This window comes from Ascaphus truei, chromosome 6 (assembly GCF_040206685.1).
Source record: "Ascaphus truei isolate aAscTru1 chromosome 6, aAscTru1.hap1, whole genome shotgun sequence".
NCBI classification, from domain to species: domain Eukaryota; kingdom Metazoa; phylum Chordata; class Amphibia; order Anura; family Ascaphidae; genus Ascaphus; species Ascaphus truei.
This window is the reverse complement of record NC_134488.1, coordinates 131,166,049-131,181,743: the sequence shown is the minus strand read 5'-3', so window position 1 is coordinate 131,181,743 and position 15,695 is coordinate 131,166,049. Positions and strand designations below refer to the sequence as shown.

General features: G+C 52.7%; 1 protein-coding gene across 17 annotated transcripts in view; it reads left to right on the top strand.

Annotated features, from left to right (window-relative positions):
- Positions 1 to 15,695, top strand: part of LOC142497911 (sialic acid-binding Ig-like lectin 16) — a 226,293-nt gene that overhangs the window by 4,831 nt on the left and 205,767 nt on the right. For 14 of the 17 annotated variants that reach the window (XM_075606354.1, XM_075606351.1, XM_075606346.1 and 11 more), the window contains exons 2-3: positions 9,836 to 9,944; positions 15,278 to 15,685. In XM_075606354.1, the coding sequence (XP_075462469.1) occupies positions 9,836 to 9,944; positions 15,278 to 15,685 (517 nt within the window). Of the gene's footprint in view, positions 1 to 3,280; positions 3,376 to 8,343; positions 8,477 to 9,835; positions 9,945 to 15,277; positions 15,686 to 15,695 lie in introns of those variants that run through there. The other 3 variants (XM_075606340.1, XM_075606344.1, XM_075606353.1) reach the window with 3 other exon arrangements.

Here is a 15,695-nt window from a genome sequence, read left to right as displayed (position 1 = left end):
TGTCTCTCTCCCCCCCCAGCCTGTCTCTCTTGTCCCCAGCCTGTCTCTCTTGTCCCCAGCCTGTCTCTCTTGTCCCCAGCCTGTCTCTCTCCCCCCCAGCCTGTCTCTCTCCCCCCCAGCCTGTCTCTCTCCCCCCCAGCCTGTCTCTCTCCCCCCCAGCCTGTCTCTCTCCCCCCCAGCCTGTCTCTCTCCCCCCCAGCCTGTCTCTCTCCCCCCAGCCTGTCTCTCTCCCCCCCAGCCTGTCTCTCTCCCCCCCAGCCTGTCTCTCCCCCCCCCCCAGCCAGTCTCTCCCCCCCCCCCAGCCTGTCTCTCTCCCCCCGGCCTCTCTTCCCCTCCCCGGCCTCTCTTCCCCTCCCCGGCCTCTCTTCCCCTCCCCGGCCTCTCTTCCCCTCCCCCCAGCCTCTCTTCCCCCCCCAGCCTCTCTTCCTCCCCCCCCCAGCCTCTCTTCCCCCCCCAGCCTCTCTTCCTCCCCAAGCCTCTCTTCCCCCCCCAGCCTCTCTTCCCCTCCCAGCCTCTCTTCCCCTCCCAGCCTCTCTCCCCCCTCCCAGCCTCTCTCCCCCCTCCCAGCCTCTCTCCGCCCTCCCAGCCTCTCTCCGCCCTCCCAGCCTCTCTCCCCCCTCCCAGCCTCTCTCCCCCCTCTCCCCCAGCCTCTCTCCCCCCTCTCCCCCAGCCTCTCTCCCCCCTCTCCCCCAGCCTCTCTCCCCCCTCTCCCCCAGCCTCTCTCCCCCTCTCCCCCAGCCTCTCCCCCCCTCTCCCCCAGCCTGTCTCTCTCCTCTCCCCCAGCCTGTCTCTCTCCTCTCCCCCAGCCTGTCTCTCTCCTCTCCCCCAGCCTGTCTCTCTCCTCTCCCCCAGCCTGTGTCTCTCCTCTCCCCCAGCCTGTGTCTCTCCTCTCCCCCAGCCTGTCTCTCTCCTCTCCCCCAGCCTGTCTCTCTCCTCTCCCCCAGCCTGTCTCTCTCCTCTCCCCCAGCCTGTCTCTCTCCTCTCCCCCACCCCGTCTCTCGCCCCCCCTCACCCCAGCCCGTCTCTCGCCCCCCCCCTCCCCAGCCTGCCTCTCGCCCCCCCCCTCCCAGCCTGCCTCTCGCCCCCCCCCCACCCCAGCCTGCCTCTTGCTCCCCCACCCCAGCCTGCCTCTCGCTCCCCCCCACCCCAGCCTGCCTCCCACCCCAGCCTGCCCCCCTCCCTTCCCCCACAGCCTGCCCCCCTCCCTCCCCACCCCAGCCTGCCCCCCTCCCCACCCCAGCCTGCCCCCCACCCCAGCCTGCCTCCCTCCCCCCAACCCCAGCCTGCCTCCCTCCCCCCAACCCCAGCCTGCCTCCCTCCCCCCAACCCCAGCCTGCCTCCCTCCCCCCAACCCCAGCCTGCCTCCAAACCCCCCACCCCAGCCTGCCTCCAAACCCCCCACCCCAGCCTGTCTCGCTCTCCTCCCCCCCCAGCCTGCCTCCAAACCCCCCACCCCAGCCTGTCTCGCTCTCCTCCCCCCCAGCCTGTCTCGCTCTCCTCCCCCCCCAGCCTGTCTCGCTCTCCTCCTCCCCAGCCTGTCTCGCTCTCCTCCCCCCCAGCCTGTCTGGCTCTCCTCCCCCCCCAGCCTGTCTCGCTCTCCTCCCCCCCCCAGCCTGTCTGGCTCTCCTCCCCCCCCAGCCTGTCTGGCTCTCCTCCCCCCCCCAGCCTGTCTCGCTCTCCTCCCCCCCCCAGCCTGTCTCGCTCTCCTCCCCCCCCCCCAGCGTGTCTCGCTCTCCTCCCCCCCCAGCCTGTCTTGCTCTCCTCCCCCCCAGCCTGTCTCGCTCTCCTCCCCCCCAGCCTGTCTCGCTCTCCTCCCCCCCAGCCTGTCTCGCTCTCCTCTCCCCCAGCCTGTCTCGCTCTCCTCCCCCCCCCAGTCTGTCTCGCTCTCCTCCCGCCCCCAGTCTGTCTCGCTCTCCTCCCCGCCTGTCTCGCTCTCCTCCCCTCCCCTCCCCCCCAGCCTGTCTTGCCCTCCTCCGCCCCAGCCTGTCTCGCTCTCCTCCCCCCCCAGCCTGTCTCGTTCTCCCCCCCCACAGCCTGTCTCGCTCTCCTCCCCTCCCCCCCCAGCCTGTCTCGCACTCCTCCCCTCGCCCCCCCCCCCCCCAGCCTGTCTTGCTCTCCTCCCCCCCAGCCTGTCTTGCTCTCCCCCCCAGCCTGTCTCGCTCACCTCCCCCCCAGCCTGTCTCGCTCTCCTCTCTCCCAGCCTGTCTCGCTCTCCTCCCCCCCCCAGTCTGTCTCGCTCTCCTCCCGCCCCCAGTCTGTCTCGCTCTCCTCCCCGCCTGTCTCGCTCTCCTCCCCTCCCCTCCCCCCCAGCCTGTCTTGCCCTCCTCCCCCCCAGCCTGTCTCGCTCTCCTCCCCCCCCAGCCTGTCTCGTTCTCCCCCCCCACAGCCTGTCTCGCTCTCCTCCCCTCCCCCCCAGCCTGTCTCGCACTCCTCCCCTCGCCCCCCCCCCCCCAGCCTGTCTCGCTCTCCTCCCCCCCAGCCTGTCTCGCTCTCCTCCCCCCCAGCCTGTCTCGCTCTCCTCCCCCCCAGCCTGTCTCGCTCTCCTCCCCCCCCCCAGCCTGTCTCGCTCTCCTCCCCCCCCCAGTCTGTCTCGCTCTCCTCCCGCCCCCAGTCTGTCTCGCTCTCCTCCCCGCCTGTCTCGCTCTCCTCCCCTCCCCCCCAGCCTGTCTTGCCCTCCTCCCCCCCAGCCTGTCTCGCTCTCCTCCCCTCCCCCCCCAGCCTGTCTTACTCTCCCCCCCCACAGCCTGTCTCGCTCTCCTCCCCTCCCCCCCCAGCCTGTCTCGCACTCCTCCCCTCGCCCCCCCCCCCCCCCCCAGCCTGTCTCGCTCTCCTCCCCTCCCCCGGAGGAAGATTTAAAGCCGGTAACTTCACCAGTAAGTATTTCAGGAAGCAGGGGGTCCACGGAACTGAAAATAGAGGGTTTCAGCCGTGGAAGATGCCCCAGTTCTCTTCCTTAAATAAACAGTAGGGTTAGTTAACAGTATAGTAACTTCCATTCCATTTAATTAAGGTTATAATGCATCATTATCTGTGTGTTCTTGTTTCTCACCATATTACACAGCAGTCCGGAAAAAAAAGTGCTATAACATGGTCACTAAATTAGACGAGGTTCTTACATTAGGGATGATGAGTGGCCATTTTGTTTTTCAAGGGGCCATTTTATTTTTCCAATGAAGCAATCTGCAGTCTCTTAACATTTATGTTATGACTTAGAATAAAGAGGAAAAACAGAAAGTGAGTCCCTGCGCTTCTCCCATTGGGCTAACAATAAATGGGAAATAAATATACACAGTGAAACCTAAGTCTGTATGAAAATTTAGGCTTTTGGTTGCATTTTTTGATCAAATAATGACAAGCCTGCTAACCAGCGTCAAGGTAAGCCTCAATAGCAGGTCCCTATGCTAAATTCATACAAATGATTGTGAATTACAGTATGTGAAATATACCCTGAAGGGATTAATAAACTAAGCATATGCTTATGTGACTTAGTGGGGTTAAAAATTGTTATATACCAGTAAAGATACTTACATGTAGGCAAGTTTTAAGACAATGTGCGAAAAAGTATGTGCTGGTAGCGCTAATGCTAAAATAAAAATAAATGTAACCTACACACTAATAGTGATAACCTATAACGCTTATACCTGTAGCCTTTGTACCCCCTGGGTACTGAAACTACCTGTGCTGCGATCACCTGTTTGGATAACAAAAGGCCTGAGCCTCCGCCACTGGGAGCCTGGGGTATACTTACTTCACGGTGCAGCGCCTCTACCGGTAGGGGATCCCAGAACCAGAACCAACATACACAATAATTACACACGGTTGTATAAGAACAGTATTTACTAAACTTTTATATAATGCATGTGTAACGGGTATTCACTCTTAGTCTGACCCCCCCAATCTCATATTGGCCCGTGTGGTCTAACCAGCCCCCATTACATGGTCGTGTCTGGTGGTGCACCTGTTGGCAACAGTACTCCTGTGTCTCCCGCATGATGGTATTCGGGGATTGTCAATCCAGACAGGCAGCTGAGGTAGTGTGTGCGAGTCCTACCTATATCATGTGCAGCGCCTCCACCTCATCAGAATCTATGCGTCCGCAGGGAGAGTGTCCTGATGAGGAACTCCTTCTTGGTGGTGCCTTCCACTGGAGAGTAACTTCACACTCACACAGTGGGGGTATCTTTAAACAGGACATCTTTATTGATCTCGTATGGGCAAGCTGCCCTTCACAGCCAGCCGTCTCAGCCGCACATATTGATTTGCTGTCCCTTTGATAGATACGCCCTCCCAATGGAGTGGGATCCCCTCTCCCCGTAGGGAGATCACCCCTGTGCCAGGTCCCTGGACACAGTGTGGCTCTTATAAAGTCTGATGTAGAAATGGAACACTAATTACTGCACTAGTGGATCCTTCCTCCCCAATGCCCTCCAACAACTCAGCAATCCTCACCAACCACCTAACTTTGGGCAGTGCTGTGCCTTATATACTTCAGGAACTGTCACAGCTCTGATGTCACTAATAATGGACTCAGAGTATGCAGCCACTCCCATCCATACATAGGGCACCTCACCAGGGTGTGAGGGCAAACCTCCATGATTACTGCTGGCATCCCTGTAACTTACCAGGTTTTGCTGCCAGCAGGGGAGACAACTGCAGACCATTTCACAGCATGGCTACACATGTACCATATCGTAACACAGTAACACAGCCCCAGAATATGACCCAATAGTAACACTGTCCAGGTGAATGTCCAGCCCCAAAACACTGAATGTCTAATGTCACTTAACCACTGAGTGTCTCTTTCCCAGAGTGTGTGAGAGGATAGCGCGCTTCCTGGTGTTGGGGCCCTTTGGTGCACTTTGAATTACCTCCCTGGTCTTTGTCCAGACCAGGATAAACAGCAGCGATCTGTAGACACCACCCCCCCCCCAAAGTGATTCCGCGGCACGGTCTGATGCTCCTATCTTGCGTAGATCTTCAGGCTAACTTCTCTGAAGGGGCCTCCGGCCGGATGGCACCTTACATGCAGTCTCTAATATGGAGTCCTGACCTGCTCTCAGATAGCAAGCTGCACTCTCCTTCAGGCAGTGTTCTGCAGCATCTCTCACACTAATGCTTCTGTGAGAAAGTCCCTACCTTAAGGCCTTCCCTACAGCATTTACATATAAGTTCCTCTACTGTGTCTCAGGGGACTAACTAGGCCCTTGGGGCAACGTCTGGCCTAGTCCCTGGAGCACAGCTCCGTGGACCCTACCTGCACCCTCTAGGTCCAGGTCTTTATTCCCAGCTTCCTGCCCAGCATGCCATATCTATCCTCCCTTTTCAGGAGCAACCCAGCCATCCCATTCTTTGTGGTGAGTCACGTGGCAGCAGTGTTGTTCTGTCTGCAGCCTTTTCCTATTGCTGCCTCGTGCGCTAACATTACTGCGCTAACATTACTGCGCATGCGCAAATGTCATAGCCGCCGCGAGGCTCACTGCGCATACGCGAACCTTCGTGAGTGCGTGCGCTCGCAAACCAACATGGCGGCGCCCTTCAAAGACAGCCGCCGGCGACGCGCTCGCCCCCAGCAGCAGCCCCATGCCTCCCGCAGTATCCCACACATCAGCGGAGGTAAGGGGAATACATAAATACACCAGGGGACCAGAGGGGACCTGGCTACATACCTATAGGGAAGGCTGCCAGGAATAAATGATTAATCAAATCATACACATAAGGAAACAAAGAAATAATCCGGCACCTAAAGCAAAAATAAAATGTGACAGATAATTGTATCAGACGACAGAGAAGCCCAATGCTACATCCAACATGACAGAAATACACAGTAAAATACTTAAATATTCTCTTGAAGTAGGGTCATTTAGTTTAACCCTTTGGCCAAAGCGTTGTAAGCTTGCGAGCCACGTCAAGGCAGACACCTGTTCGCAAGTCCTAACACTACCAGATAAAATACTAATATACCTCTATTAGGATTAAAATTCTCATTTACCTCTATTAGGAGGGAGAAAGACCACAGTGGGTCTATATCCAGCAGAATGAGGCACTTGCAAACTAGGGAAGTGGGGAGGGGCGGGCTTAAAACCTGGGAAGGAGGAGCCACTAACCTCCACCAGCTGGAACAGCTGAGAATGGGTTAACAAAACATAGAAGCCCAGTAAGCTCTTTTTGGGAACCCCTGAGCCCCCACAAAATATATATATATGTATATGTGTCAAAATGGAGTGCTATTGAGCGTGGCATATGTATACAACAGACGACAGACGCCAAAGCGTCTTTCTCCCTCCTAATAGAGGTAAATGAGAATTTTAATCCTAATAGAGGTATATTAGTATTTTATCTGGTAGTGTTAGGACTTGCGAACAGGTGTCTGCCTTGACGTGGCTCGCAAGCTTACAACGCTTTGGCCAAAGGGTTAAACTAAATGACCCTACTTCAAGAGAATATATAAGTATTTTACTGTGTATTTCTGTCATGTTGGATGTAGCATTGGGCTTCTCTGTCGTCTGTTGTATACATATGCCACGCTCAATAGCACTCCATTTTGACACATATACATATATATATATTTTGTGGGGGCTCAGGGGTTCCCAAAAAGAGCTTACTGGGGTTCTGTGTTTAGATAATTGTATCAGACTATATAGAATGTCCAGTCCTGTTATCCTGGAGTCCTTCAGGTGTTTCTTGCCGGTTGTCTCACAATATGTGGAAGGAAAATAAAACAACCGATCATACTGTAGTGTATACCAGTTATACTGTAGATGCAATAGTACAGACATAAGACAAAACACAAACCAAAAAACCAACATACACAGTCAAACAAATCAATCAACATAAACACAGATGTCATGGAACAAGTTTCCCCCTTTTTGCACTCTTTGTTCACCCCCCTCCCCCCTTGTTTGCAGCTTCTGCCTGTCAGTTTCTTATTTTCAACTGCATGTAGTTTGCTCCACACACACACACTGTGCCTGTGTGACATGTTACAATGTTGACTTCCCTGCCTCTGGGCATGTAATCAGTGAGTTGCTACTGCAGCTTCTGAGATCTCTCCTAGAATGGGCTATTCTGCCCTCCCCCGTTTTGCTCACAGATAGTCTGTCCCAAGACTATTCCCTTTACCCATATACCCCCTCACTTCCTTTTCATTCCTGACTTGGCTGAGTGAGTACCTTCCTGTCACACTCCCATGGCACGGCCATCTCTTCCTACCTGCCCTCAACTACAAACTCACAACTATAAAACATCCACAAGAGCCTGTATTCACTGCTGTTTTCCAGGAATATTATAGGACTTGGTGTGATTTGGAAAGGGGGCTGAGTTAAGCTATCTGGGGCTATTCACACATTACACGTGACCCTGGCTTCAGAATAACAGAACTAAACAAACGCCTGATGATAAGCTAAATATAGACTAATTTAATTTAAAAAAAGCATAAACAATAAAATAAATTGTAGCATACACAGGGGGTTAATGACGTATGGTGTCTGCTCCGGTTGGGAAAAATTGAAAACCTACTTTAAAGTAGCAAGAAACACCTGAAGGACTCCAGGATAACAGGACTGGACATTCTATATGGTCAGATACAATTATCTGTCACAAAATTTGTTTTTGCTTTAGGTGCCGAATTATTTCTTTGTTTCCTCAAGTCTTAAAACATCCACTAATTGTAAAGTGGAAAGTGAATTTACCGGGACCTTACTGGGAGATTATATACCTTGAAGGGAGGGACTTAGAATAAAGAGAGACAATAAATGGAAAGCTGCAGGTAACATTTCCGAGCAGTATAAGGCACCGGATTTAGGCTCAAGTCTCTCAAGGAGTGTGGGTTTAAAGCCCACCTCTGCCTTTTGCAAGGAGTTACAGTACTAAGCATATCCATCAAGCCCAGTAGAGTTCGTCAAGGCAGTTACTTCCGGCCAATTGTAATTTTTATTCCAGCTGCGAGTAAATGTGTAAAGAACACCAGGGGATTTAAGAAATTATAGATGTCCTTGTAAAAAAAAAGTGTGTGTGCGCGAGCACACATGTTTTACGTGAAATGTCTTTGTCTCGTGTCACTGTTTTGTCACAGAAATTGTATTTGTGATGGTGATATTTTTAATTAAAAATCAAAACACAATTTCAGTGCCAAAACGCAAAGAAGTTTGACTTAGAACGTGTGTTTTTGCACTTCTATATTTATAGTAACTGTGAATTCCTCGTGTGTGCGTCACTTTGTGGGCGCACATCAGTCAGTGTGTGTGTGTGTGTGTGTGTGTGCACGTCATTCAGTCCTCACGGCTCTCTTCCCATCTCCCCCTTCCGCTCCCCTCTCTCTCCTCCTTGTTACCTGACACAAGCTTTTCGAGTCTCCCAGCCCGGAGCAGCCCCCCCTCTCCCCTCGCCCCTGACGGAGCTGAGGTGACACAGCTTCCGGATCTCGCAGCCCCGTCCAAAGAGGAGGAGATCTCGAGTGAGCCGTGGCACAGAAGATTTTGTAAGGCGGGGGCGTGGTGTTTGTGTGTGTGTGTGTGTGTGTGTGTCGTCGTCCTCCTCTGGTGACTGGTGGGAGCTGGCAACAATGACCTCGCTGATGGCCTCTTCTGCCAGGAGTGACGTCACTTCCTGCACTGTAATTCTGTCACCATTAAGGCAATTTACCGCCAGGGAAATTTTCATGTGGTAGGTGCCGCTAAAGGCTGAGCTCAGGGTGCCGGCGTTGCGACGCGCACGCGCACGCACAATCGGGACATTCTAATGTTAGACAATGAGGTACTGCACCGACACACTTTATTCGAGCAAATACCCGGTATGTACCTGGCAGATACCTGGAATGCGCCGCTCCTCACCTCTGACAAGCCCCGTTGCGTTTGCCTTCCCAGCCTGGGTTCATGCCTGGCTGATGGGCGGCTGATCTGTTAAATGATAATGATTAGGATTTAATAGGCTGCAATGCTTCGCGTGTCTACCAGATGGCATAAATTCATGAATTGTAATGCAGTATATATATATATACTGTGCAGTATTGCAGCCAGTGGGAATAAAATGCTTCAATCCCTGCTTGGAAAATAACTCAATGCACTCGGGCAGAAAACAGTCACAAACCTCAATACACCCGGGTATACCCGAATTCGTGGGACTAGCCAAGCTCGAATAAAGTGTGTCGCCAGTGTATAGCCAACTAAATGCTCCTCCTGGCGGTTAAGCAGTGCATTGTGCTGCAACATTTTGCCATGACAGGTGAAATTGTTTTTCAGTCTGCAATCGCGTGACATTAGCATCATGTGAGTTGGTTCAGCCACTGAGGGCGAACCAGCTCCGTAACGCGTTCGCCACACTCCTCTCCACGCCTCCGATCACCTCCCCAATCTCCTGCAGCCCAGTACATGGGATGTTCACACATCATGCAGGAGATGGTCGCGCGCAAGGGTGGGCCTTGCGACGCCGGCACCCTGAGCACAGAAGTTTCACTTAAAAAAAGAGTTAAAATGAGACGCAGAGACACAAGCAGCAAACAGACAATAACAGCAGAGAGAATGAGATAGAAATAGAGAAAATAGTGGAAGAGAACAAACACTGAGAAAAGGAAGAGGAGACAGAAGTGTAAAATATAATAAGAGAGGGAATAGGATTTAAATATACCAGAAAAGGGAAATCAATGAGAAAAAGAAGAAAGTGGACAGAAGTGAGAGAAGGATTCTAATACAGAGAGCGCGGTCAGATAGAGAGTAAGATATGCAGAGAGCGCACAGTCAGACCGCAAGATAGGTGCCGTTAAATCTGTCCCGTGCTGTGTAGGAGGTGGGAATTACTGTATATACCCTCACTGCTCCCATAACTCCCCTTCTCCGTGCAGTCTGCAGATCCCGAGCAGAAAGTGCCGCTCTGTGATACAATGTGGCTGAGAAGAAACTGCTGTTACTGGACATATCCTGTGACCTTCATCCTGTACCTGATGTGGAAGGGTGAGTATCACTGGGGATGTGTGAAGGTTTGCATTACTGTGACTGTCTCTTACAGTTAGTGTTTTCTGAAAATATTCAACATTTTTGCCACAATTTCCAGAAAATGGCATTAATATAAAGCACATGTAACTTAAATTTAGGGTCTCGGGGCCTGCAAATTAACTTTTAATATTTGGCAATTTTTTCGCAAAGTGTTTCCATAGCAAGTAGTGTCCAGGGAGCAGTGCTCCCCTGGACTAGTCCAGATTGCCTAGTAGACTCCAGATAGGTCCCATTCCCTCCAGCTTGTGTGTTGTAGGGAAGGCCCTTAGATAGGAACATTTCCCCAATAGCACCCAACAGTGTCAGCACACCGGTGACAGGATGCCACGTGGTGAGCTGCGGACGGCATCTGAGACCAGACCACAGGCATTATAATAGACAGTTACAGGGTCACCCTCCAGCTGGAGCCCCCTCAGAGGTGGATCGGATGCACAAATAGCAGCGGCCTCGTAGAGACCCCCGTTGTGGGATCAGACGGATCCTTTGCTTTGTTCAGCGGTACCTGGGTACAGGTGTGCCGAGGGAGGGGAAGTGCACCAACGGTCCACAGGGGTAGCGCTACTCCCTTCACTTGGGTGGGGACTGACATTGGGGAAAGACACCAGGGATATTGGTACCACCGCACATTATGTACTGTGGGGATACTCCCCTGTGTTATTATTGTGTATTCTGTATGGTATAGTTATTTAGTAGAGTTGCGTGTTCAGTAAATACTCCTTTTATATATCATGTGTGTCTATTTACTGCTGTATTGGTTCCTGTGAGGGGTTGTCCTGCTTCGCTAGGATCCCTCTCAGGTGGGGGCGCTGTGTACCAACGAACGCGATCACCCCTGGCTCCCAGTAGCAGAGGATCAGGCCTCCTGTATGCCAGACAGCTACCCAGCATGCGTACAGTAGTTCCCTTAGTCACGGGGGAAGGGGGCTACACAGGTTAATGCATTTGGGGGTGTATAAGAAAATGGGACAATTATTTAATTGGTCTCTCCAGAAAAAGTCCTATTTTGCCTACCGAGTAGTAATGTGGAGAATGACGCTCAATATCCATGTGTACACAAAATCATCTTTGGTAATTGAAAAATATATTGCAAAATGGAACACTATACAGGTAAACCCCGTTATAAGCGATCGGTTATAACGCGGTTTTCACGTGGCTCCCATTTTTTGTTTTTATTAAAAAAAAATTTGCTCACTGCACACACACTCACTGCACTCACTGCACACACTGCTCACTGCACACACTGCACAGTGCACACACTGCACACTGCACACAGCACGCACTCTCACTGCACACACTGCACACTGCACACACTGCACACTGCACACTGCACACACTGCTCACTGCACACACTGTTCACTGCACGCACTGCTCACTGCACACAGCACACACTGCACACAGCACACACTGCACACTGCACACACTCTCACTGCACACACTGCACACACTGTTCAGTGCACACACTGTTCACAGCACACACTGTTCACTGCACACACTCACTGCACACACTGCACACACTCACACTCTCACTGCACACACTCACACTGCTCACTGCACACACTCTCACTGCACACACTGCTCACTGCACACTGTTCACTGCACACACTGTTCACTACACACACTGTTCACTGCACAAACTGCTCCCTGCACACACTGCACAGTGTGCACACTGCACACAGCACACACTCTCACTGCACACACTGCTCGCTGCACACACTGCACACTGCACACAGCACACACTCTCACTGCACACACTGCTCACTGCACACACTGCTCACTGCACACACTGCACACAGCACACACTCTCACTGCACACACTGCTCACTGCACACACTGTACACAGCACACACTGCACACTTCACACACTCTCACTGCACACACTGCACACACTGTTCACTGCTCACTGCACACACTGTTCACTGCACACACTCCACACTGCACACACTCACACTGTTCACTGCACACACTCCACACTGCACACACTCTCACTGCACACACTCTCACTGCACACACTGCTCACTGCACACACTGTTCACTGCACACACTGTTCACTGCACACACTCCACACTGCACACACTCCACACTGCACACACTCCACACTTCACACACTCCACACTGCACACACTCCACACTCCACACTGCACACCCTCCACACTGCACACCCTCCACACTGCACACCCTCCACACTGCACTCCCTCCACACTGCGCACACTCCACACTGCGCACACTCCACACTGTGCACACTCCACACTGCGCACACTCCACACTGCGCACACTCCACACTGCGCACACTCCACACTGCGCACACTCCACACTGCGCACACTCCACACTGTGCAAACTCCACACTGCACACACTCCACACTGCACACACTCCACACTGCACACACTCCACACTGCACACACTCCACACTGCACACACTCCACACTGCACACACTCCACACTGCACGCACTCCACACTGCACGCACTGCTCACTGCACACACTGCACACTGTACACAGCACACACTGCACACTTCACACACTCACTGCACACACTGCACACACTGTGCACTGCACACACTGCTCACTGCACACACTGTTCACTGCACACACTCCACACTGCACACACTCTCACTGCACACACTCTCACTGCACACACTGCTCACTGCACACACTGTTCACTGCACACACTGTTCACTGCACACACTGTTCACTGCACACACTCCACACTGCACACACTCCACACTGCACACACTCCACACTCCACACACTCCACACTCCGCACACTCCACACTGCGCACACTCCACACTGCACACCCTCCACACTGCACTCCCTCCACACTGCACACACTCCACACTGCGCACACTCCACACTGCGCACACTCCACACTGCGCACACTCCACACTGCGCACACTCCACACTGCGCACACTCCACACTGTGCACACCCCACACTGCGCACACTCCACACTGCGCACACTCCACACTGCGCACACTCCACACTGCGCACACTCCACACTGCACACACTCCACATTGCGCACACTCCACACTGCGCACACTCCACATTGCACACATTCCACACTGCGCAAACTCCACACTGCACATACTGCACACTGCACACACTCTCACTGCACTCAGCTCTCACAGCACACTCACAGCACACTCTCACAGCACACATCACTCACAGCACACTCTCACTGCACACACTGCACACTGCACTCAGCTCTCACAGCACACAGCACTCACAGCACACTCACAGCACACTCTCACAGCACACTCTCACAGCACACTCTCACAGCACACTCTCACAGCACACTCTCACAGCACACTCTCACAGCACACTCTCACAGCACACTCTCACAGCACACTCTCACTGCACACTGCACACTGCACTCAGCTCTCACAGCACACAGCACTCACAGCACACTCTGACAGCACACAGCACACTGACAGCACACAGCACTCACAGCACACTCTGACAGCACACAGCACTCACAGCACACTCTGACAGCACACAGCACTCACAGCACACTCTGACAGCACACAGCACTCACAGCACACTCACACAGCACTCACTGCACACTCTCACAGCACACACTCACAGCACACTCTCACAGCACACACTGCACACTGCACACTGCACTCAGCTCTCACAGCACACAGCACTCACAGCACACTCACACAGCACTCACAGCACACTCTCACTGCACACACTGCACACTGCACTCAGCTCTCACAGCACACAGCACTCACAGCACTCACAGCACACTCTGACAGCACACAGCACTCACAGCACACTCTCACAGCACACAGCTCTCACAGCACACTCTCACAGCACTCACAACACACTCTCACAGCACACTACACCACACCTCCCACTCCCCCTCCCTACCTTTGGTTTCGGCTGCTGAGATCGGAGCGGAGCTGGCATCAGGTGTCGGGAGGAGGGGGGGATGTCGGGAGGAGGAGGGATGTCGGGAGGAGGGGGGGTGTCGGGAGGAGGGGGGTGTCGGGAGGAGCGGAGCTGGCATCAGGAGGAGCGGGGGGGTGTCTGGAGGGGGGAGGGTGTTGGGAGGGGGGTGAGTGAGGAGCAGGCCGGGACTTGGAGGGCCGCATGGGCTATGCCGTGGAGGGCCGGTAGGTGTGGGGGTCTGGGGGGAGGAAATGGATGCCGGTGGTGGGAGGACTCGCCGTTGCTAGGGGACGTGTAGGGCTTCAGGCCACCTCTTCCTTCCCTCCTCACTCCCTCCCTCCCGATCAGGCGCGCGGCGGCCATTTTTTTTTAAAATTAGCGCGCCCCCGGGTCTAGCGCAGTCGGATCGGGTGGCCCCCGAGGACCGCGCTATAACGGGGTTTACCTGTATTATGTCCATAGGCTCATATAGAAAATGTAAGTTTTTAAGGGGGGGCAAAATAAAGACCTAGCGGTCAGTCAGCCCGACTACCGCAGAAGTGGTCAAAAATGCAAACCCCTCTTAAAATATAAATATCCCCATACAGGGTCAACGGTAATAATATGAGGGCTATTGCCCATTACCTGCCCTTGGGGGTATATTGTAGTCCAGAACGCCAATAATAGATAGTGATTCCTCTGCGTGCAATCCTGAAGTGTAGACGCAATAGTAGTAAGGTAGAGCAAAGGTGGACTGCAACTGAAGACAATCCTGAAGAAATAAGTATCACGGACAAACTCCAAAAATAAAATGAGGATGTTTAATAGATAAGCTCACAAGGAGATGAACATGACAAACGCACCAACGCGTTTCATCCCGTAGGACTTTATCAAGGTGTAAAGCCTTGATAAAGTCCTACAGGAGGAAACGCGTTGGTGCGTTTGTCATGTTCATCTCCTTGTGAGCTTATCTATTAAACATCCTCATTTTATTTTTGGAGTTTAACTGTTTAACTGTAGATGCTTGCATGCTTAGTGTGTGTCGGGTGGAAGCTGTTGTCCCTCAAATATCTGGCACTGTCTGTAGGTTTGCGGTATACAGAAGTTTGTAGTTGGTGGTTCTTTATGGTGATGGTGGTGTCTAGGAAATATACTTCGTCCGGGGAATTGGTGGGTTTGAGGTTGATTGTCGGGTGGAACGTATTGAAGTTTTCATGGAACTGTAGGAGGTCCTGTTCGCCAGAAGTCCTAATCAGGAGGATGTCATCGATGCAGCGAAGGTATGTAAGGGGTTTCAAGTGACAGGTGGAAAGAAAGTCACTTTGTGACCCAGCGTCTCCTTTTGATCCTCCCACGGCGCCAAGTGAGAAACACTGATGTAAATGCTTCCACATTTCTACACGTAAATTCTTCTCTCCCCAGATATCATTTGTCAGAAGTTTGACAGCTATCGTATTAAGGTGAAACGAAATATCACTGTGCAGGAGGGGCTGTGTGTGCTCATCCCCTGTAACTTTACTGTTAATAAGAAGGTGCCATGGTCAGACAATATCAAGGGATTCTGGCTACCGGAATTAAATTATGAGGATAACAAGACAATTGCATACCTTGCAGCCTTGAATAGCACTGGAGTTGACATTTGCGATCCAGACTCTATGTTAGTTGAAAGACGAAGCTTTAACACGGCAGGAGTTAAACTGAGAGCTAGAGACTGCTCCCTGATAATAAATGATGCAAGTAAAGCGGATAGTGGGTTCTATCTCTTCAGGATTGAAGACGGTCATTTAAAATATTCTTATAGATCAACTATGCTCATGTTGCAGGTGACAGGTGAGTTTGT